The sequence below is a fragment of the Cervus elaphus genome, chromosome 11 (assembly GCF_910594005.1).
Source record: "Cervus elaphus chromosome 11, mCerEla1.1, whole genome shotgun sequence".
NCBI classification, from domain to species: domain Eukaryota; kingdom Metazoa; phylum Chordata; class Mammalia; order Artiodactyla; family Cervidae; genus Cervus; species Cervus elaphus.
The window spans coordinates 11,182,506-11,204,495 of record NC_057825.1 but is presented as its reverse complement, the minus strand read 5'-3'; the positions used below and the strand labels follow the sequence as shown (position 1 = coordinate 11,204,495).

Genomic DNA, 21,990 nt, shown 5'->3' with positions numbered 1-21,990 from the left:
CTGTGAATTCCAAAAAGATGGCCTTGCTTTAGAAAAGCAGAAGCTGCTACTGCTCATTTCTGTGACAGTGGTGGTGGTGAGGGTTGGGTATGAAGTGAAGCCGAGGTGTTGTACCACGTGGATTCATAAGGGTTGGCAGTAGTTACCACGGCTCCTGATGCTTAAATATGGCTCCCTGTAATAAAAATATATTGATCTTGGGAACTTCCTGGCAGTCCAGAGGTTAGGACTTGGCGCTTTCACTGCAGGGGCCCAGGTTCAATCCCTGTTTGGAAAACGAAGATCCTACCAGCTGTGTGGTACAGCAAAAAAAAAAAAGCAAACACAACCACCCCCCAAACCAAAACAGACAAACGAACGAAAAACACCATTCTCATCTTAATCAAGCTGTGAACACTGCCCAACTCGAACCAGCCTGCTCCCTCCTTATTTCTACAAAGAGTTTTGAGCCTTCAGAGTTTAATATCCCTAGTTTACAGAACTGACTCACACAGTACATGATTTCTACTGCCCTCACCACATTGCTCATCTGCCTTCTTCTCTGGACATGTTCCTGCCTGTACGGGTCATATGAAAATATGATGCTCACAACAACCTAGTGTGGCTTGATGAGTACATAACATAAGGGGTCTCTCTTCCCTACTCCCCTTTGTATTCTTTTTTTTGGCTGTGCTGCCTGGCTTGTGGGATCTTAGTTCCCTGACCAGGGATTGAACCTGGGCCCAAGGCAGTGACAGTATAGATTCTCAACCACTGGACCTGTATACTATGTTTTTAATAAGTGCAAATCGGGTTTGTCACCTTTAAGGTGGCTGTAATGTATTTTATACAGAGAAGGCAATGGCACCCCACTCCAGTACTCTTGCCTGGAAAATCCCATGGACAGAGGAGCCTGGTAGGCTGCGGTTCATGGGGTTGCTAAGAGTAGGACATGACTGAGTGATTTCACTTTCACTTTTCACTTTCCTGCATTGGAGAAGGAAATGGCAACCCATTCCAGTGTTCTTGCCTGGAGAATTCCAGGGACGGGGGAGCCTGATGGGCTGCCGTCTATGGGTCGCACAGAGTCAGACACGACTGAAGTGACTTAGCAATGTATAACAGTATATATTACATCATTGCAAAAGATAATGGGTTAATATTATTGATCATTATAGTCCTGAGTATATATATAGAGTAACTCAAATCTCTTTTTTTTCATGTTTTGCTGGTAAGCTGCCTCATTCACATCCTGTAAATTGGGACTTGGTGCCAAATAAAAGACTGTTTATTGCCTTGTCTGAGTCATCCTGATGTTCCCGCCTATGAAGATGATATGAGCTTTCCCTCCTAGTTATATTTTTATAATTTTCCCAATTTTATTAAGACATAATTGACATACAGTATACCTGAAACTCACATAACACTGTAAAATCAACTATACTTCAATATAAAGTAAAAAAATTTTTTTAAAGACTCTTTCTGTTCATTAAAGAAATACAACAGACCCCATTTCTGTTTGGAACATTCCCCCAGAGCACAAATGTACAACTTATTAGAACCATTTAACCAAGGCTTCTCCCTCTGTAGTACCTGGCAAGTTGCAACAAAATTAAGTATGATTATATCATGCTCTCCCTAAATTTCAGAAGCAGTAATGTCCAGGCCTCCAGCTCTGGGGTGGACCCATGCCCTTTTCTAGCAAAGTACATTAATCTCTTCAACATATTTGCAAGAGGAACACTGAAGGAAATGTGAACAGGGTTCTCTTCTGCTCATCAAGGGTAGGGATATCCACTCACAGACCAAGGCTCTCTCTAGGGTTTCTCTCACATCTAAAATCAAGCAGTATTTCTGTATTATGCGGGCCTCATATCACCCGGCGCCCGGTCAGACTGTTTCATACTCATGCTTTTGCTTTCACTGCTCCTTCTGCCTGGGAGACCCCTTTCCCAGTTCACCAGCCTGACAAACGCTGACCAAGTTGTCATAATGCCTTTCTGGTTGAAGTCTAACCTGATAGTCCAAATAGAAATGAGCACTCTTGGATTTCCCTGATGGTCCAGTCGTTAAGACTCAGCACTTGCACTGCAAGGAGCATGGGTTCGGTCCCTGGTGGGCAAAGTTCCATGTGCTGCATGGTGTGGCCAAAAAGGGGGGCGCGGGGGGAAGAGCACTCTTTCCTTTGTACCTTCCAGGATTGCTATTATTGTGCCTCAGTTTGTTGCACTTGGGATTCCCTGGTAGGTCAGCTGGTAAAGAATCAACATGCAATGCAGGAGACCCCAGTTCGATTCCTGGGTCTGGAAGACCCGGTAGAGAAGGGATAGGCTACTCACTCCAGTATCCTTGGGCTTCCCTTGTGGCTCAGCTGGTAAAGAATCCGCCTACCATGTGGGAGACCTGGGTTCAATCCCTGGGTTGGGAAGACCCCTTAGAAGGGAATGGCTACCCACTCCAGTATTATGGCCTGGAGAATTCCATGAACTGTGTAATCTGTGGGGTCACAGAGAGTGGGACATGACTGAGCGACTTTCACTCCCACTTTTTTTGCACTTACCTATCTCGCTCTACTAGACTGTAAGCTCCACCGAGCAGGGAGAGAATCTTAATTTTTCTGTATCCTTATACGCACAGCTCAGTAACTAAGCATAAGGAAACCACTAATGAATGTCAGCTGAATGAATGGCATAGCTTCTCTACTTGCAAATCCAAATGCACAGTTTATAAGAACTCTAGTTGACAAACTGGTGAGTCATCCCAAAAAACCTTACACCAATGCTCAAAGCTCAGTACTTAGCTACCAAGATTGCTGCCCAGTTCTAAGGTCCTGGTGAAAGAGAGACAAATGAGCATGCTTTAAGTAAAACCACATGTGGAAAAGACAGTTGCCACACTGCCTTACCAAAAGGCTACTTTCACCAGAATTCTGACCAGATTTACCATGCAGGGCCAGAACACAGACATGTTGCATTATGAGATTCACACTCTAACTGCCAAAAAGTCTTTTGTAACTACTTTCAAAACACTGTTCAGAAAAAGTGCTAGAGTCTCTCTGCATATTAAGACCACAAATTATGAAACTTAAATTATGTACATGAGCATTCTTTCACAATTACACTCACATGATTTTATTAATGTAGCCATCAGAACTACAGGGTTCTGCTTCCCTGAGGCCCTGGATCAGTACTTTCATAAAACTAACACTCCTCCTCCACCACTCCCCAAGATTCCCTAGACATTCATCATTCTCTTCCTTTGGTAAGACTACTGGTTGGTGGAAAAAAAGAATTAAGAAATGAAGTTCAAGTATTTTTCAGCATATGACATATGATGATCTTTCCCTACTAAAGCATATTCTATGGTTGGTAGTTTTTCTTTGGTATCAGATTGGCAACCCTTATGGCAAGTGTTCTAGTGTATATGACTCAAAGGTGTGTGAGGACAAGAGCAGAGGTACTGAGGGAGAATTAATTTCCACACGTTCAAAAGGGACCTAGAATCCTAACAGAACAATGTGATGGTCAGTTTCTCAAAGTACCATTTAAATATGTGATATGGTTAAAACCATTGTATGGACTATACCTAAAGACGAGGAAAGAAATTAACTGTAGCACATCATCAGCAAACCCTTCTGACCCCTGTCAATGTAAGACATGGGGGCGGTAGATTTTCTTGCTGGCGGCAATCAACAACTATCTCGTGGCACACTTAAAAACCATGAGTGAGCTTTTCACACACCTGTGAGTGTGTGCATGTATACATATTCTTATAATAGTAACAACAGCCAAGACTTCATGACCAGCAGCTACTGGGTGCCAAGACTTTCATTTACACATTTCTCATTTGCACAGACTCAAGTATATGTGTTTAGGGATTAAACAGCCCCTGGGATGGTATTTCTTTCTTTCTTTTTAAAGGTCCAAAACATGCATTTGTTGTAGAGCAGTTAGTCAATAAACTTATTCTTTACTGTCTGAGCCACCAGGGAAATCCTTAATTAAACATATCTGACATTTATTAAGTTATCCACAACTTATCAGCTCCTTCGAAAAGCAAAGCTAGGTTGCTAGAGTCATCACACCCACATGCTGAAACTTCATGGAAGTAAAAAGTTCTGCTCACAATGAACAGAATGCTAACAGAGAAACAGAAAAAAGATTCAGTCTCTCTCCACATTTTTACCAACTGCATTCCAGGACCCGAGTTTTATTAAGAAAAATAGAAAAGTATTTGAATATTCTACTATTCAACCATACATGTATAACAGCAAAAACGCTTCAAGAAATGTCTAACTAGTCAAAAAACTAAAGAATATAAGGCCCCAAAGTGCAAACAAAACTTACTGCCAGTTTTGGCAGCCAAATGTTCTTCCTCTCCCAGCAACTGCCCTCAAAACCTGTTTTTTCCCCCTTAAATGTTAAATATTTTATACAAGCTTAAAGGTTGCTTTCCATTTACATGCGTGTATGCATGCTAACTCACTTTAGTTGTGTCCGACTCTTTGAGACCCTATGGACTATATAGCCTGCAAGGCTCCTCCGTTCATGGGATTCTCCAGGCAAGAGTATTGGAGTGGGTTGCCATGCCCTCCTCCAAGGGATCTTCCCATCCCAGGGATCGAACCTGTGTCTTTTATGTCTCCTGCATTGGCAGGCAGGTTCCTTACCACTAACATCACCTGGGAAGGCCTATTTCAAAATATAGGTTGTATTCCCACTGCTCTGTATTAATACATCCTGAGTCTGCCTTATACCCAATAGTTTGTATGCTCACACACACTGGTAACCACTTGTTATCTGTAACTCTGAGTCTGCTTCTTTTGTTATATTCACTAGTTTGTTGTATTTTTTAGATAAGTGATATCATATAGTATTTCTTTGTCTGACTTATCTCACTTAGCATAATGCCCTCCATGTCCAATCATTCTGCTGCAAATGGCAAAATTTCATTCCCTTTTATGGCTGGGTAGTATTCTACTGTGTTTATCAAAAACTCTGAGGGATTTTCCTGGTAGTCCAGTGGTTAAGACTCTGCACTTCTACTGCAAGGGGCAAGTGCTCCATTCCTGGTCTAAGAACTAAGATACCACATGCCATGTGGCCAAAAATATATAAAGAAATAAAAATAAAAACTCTGATAAAGTTAATATCTGTTAAATAACATTAAAATTATTCTTCCCTCTTGGTAGCTGAAAAGAGGGAGCTGCAGTTCAGGTAAGGAATTATGTCTGATTCACCTGTGTTCCCAGGGCTCAATGAATATTGGCTACATAAATAATAACTTTAAATACAGAGATAAGAAAATTAATCACTGATATAACCTCTCAACTACAAGGCAGAGAGACCGAAGACTCCAAAGTTAAACAGGACAATGATAAGCATGTTAATAATATTCCCAACTTTATTACGTCACCAAGTATGGCCACAGCAATCATCTTGGCAACTATTTATCTCCCAAAACACATGAAAGAAAATAAGACTAACATGATTATCCTTCCTTTCCTAATAATAACTTAATCTGTTAGCTCACTCAGAAGCCATCCCTTCTCCCCAACAAAACTATTTAAAAAAAAAGAAAAACACCTCTCTTAGGGGAAAAAGCTTCAAATTTGCAGGGGCCCACTCCTTACTAATCATTTTTATTAGCTCAGTAATTGGATATGAGCACAGCAGCTAGATGTAGGAGAAAACTCAGTAGCTTGTCTCACTGGTTGTACAGAATTTTCCAATTTCCAAAGGGTCCTCCCCTGATCGCTCCCTACTGAATGAAGGCACTCCTTGAGGATTTTTCTGACTAGAATATAAACAGCACCAGCCACAGCCTCACCCAAGAATCCTCTCTCCTTCCTAATCTCCCTAAATTCGCTACCATTTAAAACTCATTTCAATGTCAAGGCATGTTAAGCATGTGTTGGGCACTGTGACACAGGTTCTCTTATTCAATTCCTCTAACAACCCTGTGGAGATTGGTATTACCATCCACTGTTGTACATATGAGGAAATTGAGGCTCACAGAGGTCAAGTGACTTGGCCAAGTGACAGAGTAGGCTGCTGAGGTTCTTAACCCAACACTGGGAAGTCTGTAGCAAACCAATGGATGCAGTCAAGTTCTTATGAGCCATCTGGGCGGCACAGGACAAGCCCTTACCGCTCAGGCCGAGGGATCTGCTCAGAGGCCATGGAAGCAACAGCAGGTTTTTTGTTCTTTCATTTTTTGTTTTTGTTTTGGTTTGGTTTCAACGGCTAAAAATCCTATACGAATTCTGATTGGCCCCAACAACAATTCACCAAGGCCCACCAGTCAGTTGACTTCTGACCTTCCATGCTTCTCATCCTAATTAATGCAAGGTCCTTGGATCACAGTGTGAGCATCAAGACCCTGTTAGAGTTAGCAATGACCTTTACATCTATCAGGCTTTTCAAAATATGTAAAACAGCTGTGCATTGAGAACACCCCCCAAACCCTCAACCTTGAAATACGAGTAGATGCATTTTTCCTAATTATGGTGTTTTTAATGAAGTCTTTGAGACATGACTTTTAACGTAACTAAAAATTATCTGAGAAACAGCTTGTTTTTCAAATGCCTAAGCAAACCACTGAGGCACGCAAGAAGAAGATTCTTACAAATGGACTAATTTTCTTGGCTTAGAAAGAAACTCAGTAGCAGAGGACACAGAAAGAATGATCTGAAACAATCTGGGGGAGGGAGAACGTTTGGCTTTCGTACTTGTGCCTCTGATAGCCTTTTGTTCTCCCACCTCATTGTATTAAGGATGCTAAATCAAACATGATTGCAGTGATGTTTGTGTGTGAAAATGACAAAAGCGATGGCCTAAAATCCCAACCTCATCTTGAACCCTGAAGACTTTTATGGCTTTTCCTTCACTAGGCCCTCCCCCTAAAGCACATTAAAGACCACATTGTTCAAAGGGTCATGGTAGGTTTCATACCCCATCTTAATACGACGTAAATGGTAACTGAACTTCCAGATTTTGTTAGTAATATTTGTATTTCCCTGGAAAATACCCATTAAAAGAATTGATCCCTTCTGAAATTCAGAATCACAAATGCATCAGAAAGGCAAAAACAATGTTATCAAGATTTGTGATGATTAAATTTTCTTTTCATACATCATTTCCTCTAGAAAAGGTATACAGGTTAGAGATGTGTTAAAAACACCCAAATGATCTTTTGAAGTGTTGATATAGTCTCTCAAGCCTCAAAACTGTCCAGGAGAATATTAAACTTGGGGCTCTTTTCAAATACAGGTCTTCCTCCTCCCCTTATTCCATTTGTATATTTGCAAGTCACATTATGGACCCTCAGTTAGCTTATGTATTTATTCCTGGGAGATTTTTAACTGGAAGAAGGACGTTAGAAGTTCTTTATGATTCCATTTTCCACAGTTGTTACCATCAGTTGTCAACAATAATTTGGGAGTTTAGCAGAAGAGAAGCAGCAAAGACTCCATTACTCTTTCCAACTGCCATAAAGAATTTGCATCATAAAAATACCTACTGAATTACTGACTTGGTCCTCTGAAAAAGGATACAGTAAAACAGGAATGTTACAGTTGAGCTTGGAAAATGGGAATTCGAAAAATAAAAATCAAGGCTGAAGTAAAACAACAAACTTGGTAGTGCTTTTAAAATCATAACTTCATTGGCAGAATTTACTCACTTTCCCAAGTATCTCAGGCATTTCTGTTTAACATCCATATAATGTGCATTAGGACGTAGCATATCACAACTTCAGTGTATTTTAAAATAAGACCTATGATTTTAGTAGATTCCGTGGCTACAAATCTGGTTTAAATGCTCTCAAAATAACACGTAAGAGCATCTGTTTAGCTCAGTTGAAGTTTCAAGAGCCAATACCAGCTGTTGGGGAGGGGGACGGGATTCCACACATGTGTTATTCAAATCCTAGCCAAAATTTTTTTTTATTCTTTTAATGATGTCTCCAATATCAATAAGGGAAAACAAACGTTAGAATAAAAAAGAAAAGAAAAAAAAGAGGGGGGAAAAAAAGGAAAAAAAAAAAGACTACTTACTCAAAGCTTTGACGCACGTGACTAAGACCAAAATGATCACCCTCTCCAATTCAATACAGTATTAGCATACAGACAAAAGGCATTTAAAAATCAATTTGGAGTTATTTCTAGTGGGGGTTGCCCGATCCTGGCAAGTTGAGGAATGAGAATATTCCCAACATTAAAAGGGCACTCAAGTACTTTTCCTCTTTTAAACAGCAATCTTATTTTCACAGGGAAATCATTCAGTGGCATTGTTTTGGTTTTAGGTGTCTGTCTTGCCAGGCAGGGGCCGTGCAAAAGGGCTACATCTATCTTGAAGTGTGCACAATGGCCTCTCTGCGGCTTGCTCTCTGTTATTGATCCTTACAGATGCTCCAAGGCCCTTCCCCCACCCACCTTTCTCCAAATCCCAACCCCCCATTCTGAAAGATAGCTTAAGAAATAAGACTTCCTGCCTAGCGACTGGCAGGGCTGAAAGACCAGATTGTATGACTCCACAGATCAGGCCTGCCACAGTGAAAGCTTGAATAGAGTTAACCCTCTGTGAACTAAAACAAAACATTTGTATGCCCAGCTGTGACAAAGGTTAATTTAAATGGACAAGGGCCCAATATCTAAAACCAGGCAATGCTTTTTTTACAGTAGCATTTTCACTGATTTCTTTTTGTTTTTTAAGCTTTCGAAAACCTCCTTCAGTAGGGTAATTCATTATGCCTTATTAGAATTTTGTATGGATGATTCAGGTGACATTTTAAAAATTCACTTGTTTTATAAAAGTTCTTGTTTTAGTACCATAGTTATTTTCTGCCATTGAACAGCTAAGAAAAATTGAAGTTTCAATATTTAATTAAGAACTGAGGGAGAACTTTCTCTTCAAACATTTTTTCTCTTTCAGAATGGGTGGACTACGTATGGCTAACAGATTCAAACTGGTAGAAAAATATCCAAATCCTCCAGATCTATTCCCTCCAAACTCATATAACTATTGCTCTGGTTGGTATCTCTGCTTACCCCTAAGCTACTCCAAGGACTGAAAGCAAATCTTACTTTGTAAATTACTCCCTTCTGGAAAAGCTAGTATATCCAGATTAGTTTAACAAAGAATTTCTGTGCCTACTGGGGGAAAGAGAGGAAGTTGTTCAAGATAAAAAAATATCAGATCATGCATGTAATTGATAATTTTTATAAACTTTATTGTTTCCGCCAACTTATAATAAAAACCAATGAAGCAATGCTAGTAAAGTGCTGGGGGAGAATTTATAAGGGAGCATTACAATAAAGTATTACTATAAAGAAGAATTTTGTTGTGAGACAAGTTCCCATTTCTCCAGTGTGTGCATCCTCAAAGTAAGAATTAAACTGCAAAGCTGCCTATGGCAGATGTTAGGCATGCTGCAAGGGGGTGGGAAGCTTTGCTAAGAAAGCATTTCATAGATGAATGTCATTCCTAGAAATATACCAAGTGCCTCAAAGAATCTGAAACTCTTTTGGCTATAATTCAGCAGTGCGTACAAGAAACCAAACTTTTGGTAAAGTCTTAGGCTCTATATAAACACAGTGAACAAATACAGCAAATCTTTAATACTAAGATTCATTTTCTAGCTGTTTCTTTAGCTGCCTATGTCTTTTCTGCCCCAAATAATAAAGCTGCGGCACACTGGGGTTTTTCACACAAGAGGCTATTCCAAACATACAAATTCAACACTACTTGCTATTAATGAGAGAGAGAGAGAGAGAAAGAGGGATTGAGAGAGAGAGAGAATATATCCATTTTAAAATCAGTCCACTTAAAAAGAAATTAGCAATAGCTTAGTCTTATACCATAAAGTATCTAAGTTCCCCCAAAGGAAATGAGGTTGCCTTATCAAGGTCTCAAGACCCCAATACTATCTATAATTAACAGTACTAAATAAGGCTTTGGCAGATGGCGAACTGGATTAGGGAATTTAAAATATAAACAAAGTCTGCCAAGAAGTAAACAGAACAATTTTTTAAAATGTAAACTTTACCTAAGAACTGTGGTGTAAAATGAAATTTAAGATTTTTTTCAAGTCACTACAAAATTTCAATACATTTTTTCTTTCCTTTCTTTTGCTCATTAAAAAAAAAAAATCATCAATCACAATAACCAATTTACTACAGTTCTCTCTTGCTTTTCTCCACTTCAAAAACATTTACAGTCAGTTGCTATTTACACAAAAACTTGTTGGCTGAATTCTGCCAAGACAAACACAAAAAAGAACTGGACTGCCTCTCTTCCCTCAAGGCTGCTATCTGCTCTAAACCTTCAAAGTAAATTTCTAAACCTTAGATTTGAGCCCAGACCGAAACAGTCTGCTCCCTTACCTTCCCATGTCTCCATTTCATGCTTCTCGGAGTCTGTTGGGAAGTTCTATTGCAGCCATGAAGAAAAGAAGATTACAAGACAAGTCCAGCCTGATGACCACTCTTCCGACACTTGGCCAATTTCTCTCTCTTAGCCCGAACTACAACAGTCATCCTCACAGGTCAGTTTACAAGCCAGTCATGTGATTAGAAAGTTCAGGCGCTAAGGTCACAACGTGTACGGAGTTCGTTTATTACCAAAGGTTATCTAAGTGGAACTGATAGACTTATTTTCTTTAGTTAACAATACTGCCTACCATGTCTCTCTGAAAACTATTATGGAAATATTTAGTAGGAAATACTCCTCCAGTCTTTTTTAAAGCTGAGATCCTTAACTTAAAAGGCAGTATTCTAGAAGGACCTGGTTTTCATTTAGAAGAGTTCCAGTCAGTATGTAGGGGTTCTTCTCTCGTTTCTTTCAAGAGCTATTTTATATCATATTCTTTTGTAATTTGAATTAAAAGTTTAGAGTTAGAACCTTTGGCAGAAGAAAAAGAAAAATACAAAGACTGCGTGTTATGCATGTGTTGGGAGGGGTAGGAGTGGGATCCCCTGCTTTTTGTCATTATAATAAACAATGACAAGGCAAATTCTTCTGAGAAAATTAAAATGTGAAGCTCTGAGTTATTTGCAGGGTTCACTTTAACTCTGGCCCCTAATTTTCATGCTGTGGCTAAACACACTAGTTTGAAATAACGTGGAGAGAGGGAACTAGGTCTGCAAAATCCTTTTGGAAAGTAAAGGTTAGAAATTTCACCCCCCATCCCTAGTCAAGAGTGTAAATCTTTAAGCTTCTTGCTTCATTCCTGTAAAACTCCTAAGACATTAAGCAATCATTATGCTATGCCTCCTTGATTTGTGAACCATACCAGTAACACATGGCAGAGCGCATCACACCAGGTGTGTGGATACTTGCTCAAACACTGCCACAGATCTGCAGAGGCTGGCAAATCTGAGCCATATGCTAATGACACATGATGTCAAACATTTAGCTATCCATTCAGATATCAGAATACAACATCAGGGCAAGTTCCACTGAGAAGGTGGGATGATCAAAGAGAGACCAGTTACCAGGGACAAATGCTTTTTAACTTTGCAGTGTTTCATCCTATAATCTCCCTCAATATCTAGGTTAGCCTTGGAAATAACTTAAAGGCTAGGCACATTTTACAGCAGTATTCTATAAAAAAGGAGACTTTTCTTCGGGGTGGGAGTGGAACCTGTCACTGGCAGCCATATAATTGAACGGCAAATATTGCTACCACTATCACTAGAGGGATTTCCCAACCAAGAGAGAGAACACTAAGTCACCTTACAATGTAGGGCCTAATGGGAAAGTGATCAATGATTTAGAGGAGAAAACGTTATAATTTGTCTGCCTAATAAATTTTCTGCCCCTGCTATCACACACGTCACTGCAACACAAACATATCAACCAGCTTTCCCATGCTTATTCCCATTCAGACAAGAGATTAATAAAGTGTAGTAAACCTCTGCTTTACTACAACAACCTTTGGAGGAAAATATAAAATGGGGAGCTACTGGTCAACCTACTAATATCAGGACTGAAGCAGCATTCTTGATTTTAAAGGGTGCGAAAGTTAGTCACTCAGTCGTGTCTGACTCTTAGCCACCCCATGGATTGTAGCCCACCAGGTTCCTCTGTCCATGAAATGCTCCAGGCAAAAATATTGGAATGAATTGCCATTTCCTTCTTCAGGGGATCTTCCTAACCCCAGGGACTGAATGCAGTAGTGGGTCTCAGTAATAATCCTTGATGTACCCATAAGCCTGAGAACAAATCTTTAACACAGTTTAAGGCAAGTAAGTCTTATCTTTAGATATTGAGTCATATTTCTTCAATATCTTCAGCCCCACAAGTTTTTTGAGAGCCCTTTTTAAGTTCTACTGGGAGGAAAAGGCAGAGAACATGAACATGCACCTTAGTCACCATGCAAATGCAAAAGACAAACCTTAAATCTAAACTCAAGCTCCCAAGATTGTTTAAACAACTATAGTCAAGAGAAATCATCTAACAGACTAAAGGGATTCACGTAATTTATCAGTGGAAAGCAGAGAAAAGGGTAAGAAATCAGCAACATTTTCTACTTGCTAATACTAGCTTTGTAATGTAGAAAAAAAACTACATTCAACCAACACGTGCAATATTTGCATACTGCATAACTAACAGAATTCAAAAGCTAAGTTCAAATTATGAACAGCAGAACCTCAGTTAACCTTGTAAGAAACTGGTTCACTTTCATTTTAAAGATGGGGAAACTGAGGCCCAAGAAAAGGAAAAGAGCAAGTCATCAGACCACTTGGGAAGAAATCCAAATATCCTAGGTCCCTCATTTCCTCCATAATGTCACATATCTTGGAAAGAAAACAAAGCCTCTTTTTAGATGCCACTATTCAACATTATTTTCATGTTTGTTATTCAAATGGCAACTTTCAAAGAAGATGGCAGATTTCTAAGCTGAAGGGGGTAATCAAGATGTATTATGTTCAGTCCTTCAAAGTAAAACAAAAGATAGCAATTCTAGTGGCTACACAATCACTGGAATCATCTCAGTCTTATTTGCCTTCAAGAAGTTTCTATGATAGTCTGATGCAAAGTGAAAGCCATGTGACTACTGATAGAGAGGGACTAGTTAGAATATCTCTATCCATTTCAGAAAAACAGAATTATGCAGAAAATATATTCAATTTCTTTTTAACCTTGAAAAACCACACACAAAAAAAAAGCCCAAGGTCTCTAGTTTTCATCTGTCAGATGCTTGATTGCAGACATTCCTTATGGCAAGGACAGGAGTTTAATTCAACTAACCATGAATAAGGAAACACAGCCAAATGAAGACCATACTAACTGAGACTAACAAGCAAAGTTCTCGAGTTCAGGGAAACAATAGGAGCAACCAAGAACATACCTAAATATGATTTCTACTTTTGCAATCTATTCCTGGAGTTGGAAAGAGGAGTCTATAGTTCAGGAAAAAAAAAAAAATAATAATAATCCAGAGCCACAAACTAAAAATATTTTAGAAACTAAAGACTAAGGGTTTTCATCCAGTCCTACAAACATTCGTTGAGTGCCTCCTATGAGCTAGGCACTATGCTGACTGAAGTGACAGAAATGAGTATTATGAGATTCTTACCTTAGATCTACATGTCAGGGAAATGGAGGAAGGAAAATTCATTAGATTGGAGTGGCATGCCACAGAGAGGGAGCTGAACCTTGGTGTTCAACATGTAGACAGGCAGGAAAGGTATTTCAGGACTTGAAGGAATAAGAATCACAAAAGACTTTTTAATGCTTATGATATAAAATCAGGAACTAAACCTATATGAAGAAGAGTAACACGACTGGCTAGAAAAAAGACTGCAGGGTGTAAGAATAATCTTGGACTTCCCAGGTGGTCCAGTGGTTAAGAATCTGCCTGTCAATGCAGAGGACATGGGTTTGATCCCAGGTCCAGAAAGATTCCACGTGCCTCGGGACAACTAAACCCATGTGGCCACAACTACTGAGCCTGAGTGCCTAGAGCCTGTACTCCACAAGAACAGAAGCCACGGCAATGAGAAGCCCATGCACTGCAACTAGAGAGGAGCCCTCCCTCGCTGCCACTAGACAAAGTTCACAAGAAGCAAAGAAGCCCTGGAAATAATATTTTTTTAAAAGTCAAGGGCAATTTTTAAAAAAGAACAGCCTTATAAGTACAAGCAAATGCAATGTATGTACCTTGTATGTACTTTGACTGTGATTTGAACAAATCAATTGTAAAAAGACATTTCTGAAACAATCAAGTAAATTTAAATATGAGTCCAGTGTTTACTTAGATCAATTATCCACCCACAAACTGAAGACTAGGAAAGAGTGAGCCCTCCTTTAAAAAATCTCCATTATTCTCCAGTCAGGATCTTGTACATAAATTTTTAAAGTATCACAGATAAAAGTATGAATAAATCAGTCCCTTTGAAAAAAAGAAGAAAAGTAACAGATATACAACATACAAACATAAACACAGTCAACTATTCTGTCTCTTGAGAAGTCTAAACTAGTTGGGACTTATTCAACCCATATGGAACCTCTGCCTACCATCTTCACAATTAAGCCCAGAGTTTAATGCAAATAAAATACTGCAGCTCTGAATATAGGAATAACTCAAACTGCTGTGAAGCAACATGTACAAATGAAGTAAAAAAGATCACAGCGGTAAAAAGCAAGACTTGGGGGCTGGGCAAATGGCCAGTCTTTCTTCTTTGGTACCCCTAAAAAGGAAGACCACTTGAAACCCAGTAGTTTCTGGATAGACTCTGGCCTACGCCCTGACTTCTCATTGTTGTTTCATTTGTCTATCCATGTATTTGCCTGACAGGGTGAAAAAAATGGTCAGATGACACAGGAAGAGTTTTCTGCCTACGAGTAACTCACTTCTGTGTAAGTGAGGACTCTGGACAAAGGTATGCAAGATAAAAACTGTAGCCTGAGCTGTGACTAGTCAACAGCTCCCAGGCTCCCTATAACACAAAAATCCACAATCCCAATGCCCTTTACAATCTAGCCCCTGCTGATCTCTCCAGCTTCACTTACTCCTACTCCCTACAAATACCCATCACTCCTGCCGTACTAACCCACTTGTAGTACAAATATGCTAAGCTATAACATTTGCCTGGAATAACTCCTCTTGCTACTTTCTTATAGATTCCACTAGCAATTACTCATCTTTCTGGACTCAATTTAAATATCAGCTCCAGTAAGGTATTTTAACACTCCATCCTCCCAGCCCTCAAATCAGAGAGTCAAACCACATTCTGTTGCCATGCTGCCTGGATCCCTGGGGCTTCCCTGGTGGCTCAGAGGATAAAGCGTCTCTTCCTGCAATGCCAGAGACCTGGGTTTGATCCCCGGGTTGGGAAGATCCCCTGCAGAAGGAAAGGGCTACCCACTCCAGTACTCTTGCCTGCAAAATTCCACGGACAGAGGAGCATGGTAGGCTACAGTCCATGGGATTGCAAAGAGTCACACATGACTGGATCCCTAAAATATATCATGATAATACAAACTACCTACTGTTTTTACTTAACCATTCTATGGGGTTGGCCAAGAAGTTTGTTTGGGTTTTTCTGTAAGGTATTTCAGAAAAACATGAACTTCTTGGCCAACCCAGTATCTTTCTTATTAGTCTGAATATAACCCCAAAGAGTAAAGCTTTGGTAATTTCAGAGCACAGTCTTGTGTTTAGCATATATCACATAGCAGGCAATTAGAAGGCTTTTGGTATGTATGTTGTGTAGGTGAGCAGGTGGTGTGCAGCTTTTTTTTTTTTAATTAAACTTAAGAGTGCATTCACAGTCTACTTTCATTTTCACATTTTCTACCTCTTCCATCTTTCCTCAGAGCAGGTTTTTTTTCCCCTAAACAAACTCCATTTATGTGTCAGGCCTTCTCTTTTAAATATGTTTTTTCATTTGTAAACCTGACACCTTACCTTCCAATAAAGAAGATCCAGCACTGGTAAGAAAAGATTTCTGGCCAATATCTCCTATTTACTGAGTTCCTGTATTAGTATGCAAGGATATGTTGCTAATGATCTTCTGATTAACATACATAATATATACATGTATCTCCTAGATTCCAAGCTATATAGAGACAGGGGCTATGCCCCTTATTCTTGTTCACCATTGTACACCCAGTGCCTGACACAAAGCAGGTGCTCAACGAATATTTTGTTGATTAGAGGAAGGAAGGAAAGGAGTTGCTTCAGAAAGCAGGAACATGGGAGAGGGAAATAAAATCCTTCAGGAATACAAATATTCACAACAAGATTGCCCTTGGCTATTCCTGCAAAGCCAAAACCAGTTCACCCAGCCTCAATTCCAACTCCAGTAAATCCTACCCATACACAGAGCTCTCCTCTAATTGAGGGACTGGGTGTAATAAATCTGAAAACCAACAGGACCGGTTGTAAACCGGCCAAGTGGCAATCCTACCTACAACCAGTTCTGTCCTTTCTACTCTACCAGAGATTGAACCTGACTCTCTAAAGATAAGCACACAGAAAAGAGGAGGCGACAGGGCTTAAAAATCTTACTTTGGGGTACAGTGCAGTTTCAGCTGGCAAAGGGACTGATTTCTATCAAATAAGATATAACACATCATCACATGAGTCAACTACACATAGCAATTGAGCTCTATCCTGGGTCCTGGACTCATGGATTGCTCCCCTGAGCCTCACATCTTATTATCCAACTGCCTTCTGGGCATCTCCAAGATGCATCGATCATATGCACCTCAGATATGTCCAAATATGTCTGCCCTTTGAAACCTGCTCCTCTGTCTCAGTGTGAACAGCGCAATCCAAGCCAGAACCTGGAACTCTTGACTCCTTTCTCCCTTTTAGCCCACTTACATTCAAGACCTATCATTCCTGTCTTTCCTGTCCCCTCAAAAGCTACTAAATCAGCCACTCTAACCAAACATGAGACAATCTGGATATCCTTTTAGAAGAATAACTACAATTAACTGAACAATGTCACCACTGAAGGATGCCAGGGAACTAACACAACATTTTGAAAATTATTATATACAAAAAAGGGAAAGAATCAAGTATTTACCCTGCTTTTCCTAAGTTAAATACAGCATAGGGTAATCAACAGCAATGGAAAATTTTCTCTTTGAAGAAACATTCCAGCTAATAAGTGAACAAGAAATACTGGAATTAGAATGCTACTATGAAATAATAGGTCCTAGATACTGATCATCAACAGCTACTAACATAGCAAAAAAAGAAAACAAAAGGTATATATCTTCTGATTGAAGAACTCAGTATCTCGCCCAGAAAGTAGAATCTGAAGATGATTAAGCCTCTATATCCAGCTACTAAAATAAAAGTACTATAGACTTCAGAGAAACACACTCATCTATATCAGGAAGCCAATCAGCAGAATTTGGGTTGTGGTAAATTCAACAAACCAAATCACCCAATCTTGTAAACTAAATGAGAAGGAAAAAAAGAGATTGAGGAGAAATCTCAATCTCTATAGATTAAAAAAAAAAAATCTTCAAGAGATACATACTGGAATGCTTATGGATGAGATAATACTTTGGAATGCTTCAAAATAACATGGGGAGGTGAGGGAAGTAAAAATATGGATGGGGTAAGATTAGTCACTGGATGATGATTATTGTGGAGGCTAGGTACATGGGTTCATTATACTACTTTGTGTATTTTCTGTGTATGCATAACAATATAAGGTTGCTGTTGTTCAGTCACTAAGTCATGTCCGAGTCTTTGTGATCCCATGAACCGCAGCACGCCAGGCTTCCCTGTCCTTCACCATCTCTGGGAGTTTGCTCAAACTCACATCCATTGAGTAGGTGATGCCGTCAACCATCTTATCCTCCGCTGTCTCCTTCTCCTCCCCAACTCATACATTTATTTTCTTCTCTACCGTCCTATTCTTAGCCACCACTATTTCTCACCTGGCTTATTTTGAGAGCCTCCTTATAGGTCTGTCTTGTTAGCTGTTTTTTTCTACCTTTCCACTTTGTGTGCATGCGTGCGAAGTTGCTTTAGTCGTGTCTGACTCCTTGCGACCCTATGGACTGTGGCTCACCAGACTCCTCTGTCCAAGGGATTCTCCAGGCAAAAATACTGGAGTGGGTTGCCATGCCCTCCTCTAGTGGATCCTCCCAACCCAGGGCTTGAACCCACGACTGTCTCCTGCATTGGTAGCTGGGTTCTTTTACCACTGGTGCCACCTGGGAAACACTCTTTCCACCAGGTGTGTGTGTTGTCATCACTCCAGTCATGTCCAACTCTTGGCAACCATGTGGGCTGCAGCCCACCAGGCTCCTCTGTGCAAGGGAATTCCCAGGCAAGAACACTGGAGGAGGCATTCTACTGCTCTCCTACGTGCTCTCCTCCAGGGGATCTTTCAGACCCAGGAACTGAATCCGTATCTCTTATGTCTCCTGAACTGGCAGGCAGGTTCTTTACCACTAGCGCCATCTGAGAAGGTCCTTTCCACCTCTCCCCTCCCAAATTAATTCTCCACTCTGGCTGCTTTCTAAAACTCAAATCAAACCATACACTCCCATTTAAAATCTGTAATTTCTTTCAGAATAAATCACCTTCCCAATGCTACAAGAGACTTCCTGATCAAACCTCTTGTCAACCTCTCCATTTTCCCTTCTCATATTCCCAATGCTCTCAATGAACAGTGCTATTTGCAATTTCCCAAATGTGCCTTTGCATGCACTATTTTCCTCCTGCCTGGCTAGTTTCCATGAAGTATTTAATTCTCAGCTAATTCAGATATATCTTCCAAGAAATCTCCAATTCTTACCTGCCCTAAAGGTTCTAATCCTATGAATTTCTGTAGTTTCATCATTGGATGCCTGCCTGCCCGTGGATCTGTAACCATTCCAAGAACAGAGACATAATTTGATTCATCTCTACATTCCTGGTACTTACTACAGAATCTAGCACAAAATGAGTACAGTCATCCCTAAGTATCCACAGGGGATTGGTTCCAGGACCTTCATGGACACCAAAATCCATGGGTGCTCAAGGTCCTCATATAAAATGGTGCAGTGTTTACACATAACCTATGTACATCCTCAATACTTGAAACCATCTCTAGTTCACTTATAATACCAAATATTGACACAATGCAAATGCTATGTAAACAGATGCTGGTATGCAACAAATTCAAGTTTTGCTTTTTGGAACTTTCTGGAATTTAAAAAAATTTTAATATTTTTAATCCATGATTGGATGAATCCATGGATGTGGAATCTGCAGGGCCAACTGTACTTGATTTGTATTTGATGAATCAAAAATAAAGTTAAAAGGCCTAGACTTCCGAGGAATCCATAACTCTACAGAAACAGATAATTACAATAAAAGGCAGCCTGAAATTGGATTGCTATACAGGTATATGTGCGCAAAAGTGCTGGTTGTTCAGTTGTGTCCAGTTCTTTGCAATCCCATAGACTGTAGCCTTCTAGGTTCCTCTGTTCATGAGATTCTCCAGGCAAGAATACTGGAGTGGGTTGCCATGTCCTTCTCCAGGAGATCTTCCCAATTCAGGAATCAAACTCACATCTCTTTTGTTTCCCGCACTGGCAGGTAAGCTCTTTTCCACTAGGCCACCTGGGAAGCCCTTTTAAGTATATATTTGTCTCTAAACTCATCAAGTTATATACATTTTTTCATATATCAATCATACCTCAATAAAGTGATTTTTTTAAAAGGTCATTTTCCCTTCTTTTGTCCAGAAGTAGAGACAAAGAATTAGGCATTCTGAGCAGGTCAACAATGAGCAATTCCTGTTCTGTGCCAAGCAGAATGTGAGTGAGTCAAATGAGTCAAAGTTCTGTCCTTGAGGAGTTCAAGCCAGTGGGAGAGGAAGACACATTTGTCTTAGAAGAGGGGCAAAATATAAGGTGTGCTCAGAAGAGATGTACTTGCTTTTCACTGGGGTGGGAGCAGCTTATCACTGTGTTCTTAGCGCCCAGTATATATTTGATTATTTGATGAACTGAACAGAAAGTCTGGAAGGGTTTCCTGAAGAGAGTAATAACTGAGTTGTGTAGCTGTATTGTTCAGCTAATAGTATCACAGAGACTTTTGCTTCTTCAGATTTTCAAATAAATCTAAACAAGGGATTAGACACCTAAAACCAGATGTCAGGTAAAGAGAAAGAATTTCCATTTGGTGAACTGGATCACTCCTCTCTTCTGTCCCCAACTCTCAACAGTTCATCCAGATTTCAGGGAATGGACCTAAATTTGGAGCAGAAGTAGTGAATTATGCAGAGCCTTCATTGACTTCAACCTGGAAGCAGCTGTATGAGGACAAACCAGTACAGAAAGCTGAGAAAGAATCACCCCCCACTCCCCCCAGGCCCACAGAGAGACCAAAGACTTCCAAGAAATGCTTTCCTGGGATTCACCAAGCATCTTCTCTTGGTGCTTGGACCAAACACTAGCATCTTTGCAGGACTCAAGAGTCACTCTAGCCAAAAAGAACAGTATCAGGGCTATGGGTAGTGGGAGTCATATCTGAACACTTGCATTAGTAAACTCTTCTCTTCTCAGTTACTTAACTGGGTTAGCAGATGGATCTGTTTCAAATCACATCAGTGTAAGAATTTGCCTGCCAAGAAATCATATCCTTAGAAATTACCTAATTCCAATTTCTTTATCCTATAAAGAAAGCAAGTTTCTCCATGTATCCTATCAGTGTTAATGCAAAGTAGTTTAGGTGATTTTTTTTTTTTGCATCTTCCATCACACACTCATATACATTTGTACAACATTTTGCCAAATCACTTTTGGCATTATTTATCAAAACTAAGTCTATTCTTTAAAAGGCACATACCATTTTTTAATCTCCTCGCGACCCCATGGACTTGCTACCCACCAGGCTCCTCCAACCATGGAATTTTCCAGGCAAGAACACTGGAGTGGGTTGCCATTTCCTACTCCAGGGGAGCCTGCTGACCCAGGGATCAAATCTGCGTCTCTTGTGTCTCCTGCACTGGCAGGCAGACTCTTTATTGCTGTGTCATCTGGGGAGCCCTATTTTATTTTTTTAATAGCAATTTCAATTCTAGAAAAGTATCCTATAGATGTACTTGTTCAGGGATGAGAAAATACTCACTGTAGTACTGTATATGATAAATAAATGAGAAAAGAAATTTTATAATCTAATAAAGCCATTAATATATGTAGCTATTACCAAAAATGAGGTAAGTCTTCACAGTATTGCCATGTAAAAAAGTTTGCAACTTATTGTTAATGAAAAGAGATCAGTTTGATCTCTTTTATGAAAACTTAAATGTATTTAAAAATACAAAAAGTTGCAAATGGACTTCTGCCTCTGGCCAAGATGGAATAATGGGTACTAGTTTGGCCTCCTGACTAGAGAAGACGGAACTGGACAAAGTATATAAAATAATGGTTTTCCTCTACTGATTAGGGATAGCAAAGAACAATGATTCCTAAGGGGAAACAATTCTTGTGAACATCCCACATAACTGCCTGATGGGTTTCAAGAGAGAGCATCATGAGCACTCATGTCGGGTCCAACAAGTCAATTCTAAAGCTGAGGATCTGGGGTCTAGGTGGCTGGAATTACCAGGGCAGAGGGCTGAGAGAGGGAGAGCACTTCATGGAGAGAGCATGACTGAGATCTGCAGAGAGTTCTCCTGAGTCTTCAGCTGAGGACAGATGATTACACATATGTGAGGAAACTACCCAAAGCTAGGGAAAGAACCACCCAAAAGGAGTAGGGGAAATTATTTTCAGGGATCACAAAAAGCCAGGAATAGTTATTGTTTTCACCAGCCAGAGTAGAAAATGCTCAAGATTACTGAATTTATTTCCTGAAGATCCTGATTAGTATTTATATATCATCAACAACTGGCCTTCAAGTATCCCCCTAAAAGCATTGATTGTCTTCTCAGGTTAGCTACTGCTGCATTCAATTCATACAGGGTAGAATCTAAGAGAGGTTGTGATGGTTGCTTTGGGGGATGAACCAATTATAAAGTCAAGAGGAGCCAAAGAGGTAAGT

General features: G+C 39.9%; 1 protein-coding gene across 3 annotated transcripts in view; it reads right to left on the bottom strand.

Moving 5' to 3' along the window:
* NR6A1 (nuclear receptor subfamily 6 group A member 1) overlaps nucleotides 1-21,990 on the bottom strand; it is a 214,715-nt gene that overhangs the window by 54,393 nt on the left and 138,332 nt on the right. The window contains exon 1 of one of the 3 annotated variants that reach the window (XM_043916882.1): nucleotides 10,364-13,357. The exons of the other annotated variants lie outside the window; for them this stretch is intronic. Coding sequence (XP_043772817.1) covers nucleotides 10,364-10,379 — 16 coding nt within the window. The 5' untranslated portion in view covers nucleotides 10,380-13,357. Of the gene's footprint in view, nucleotides 1-10,363; nucleotides 13,358-21,990 lie in introns of those variants that run through there. 3 annotated transcript variants of the gene reach the window in all.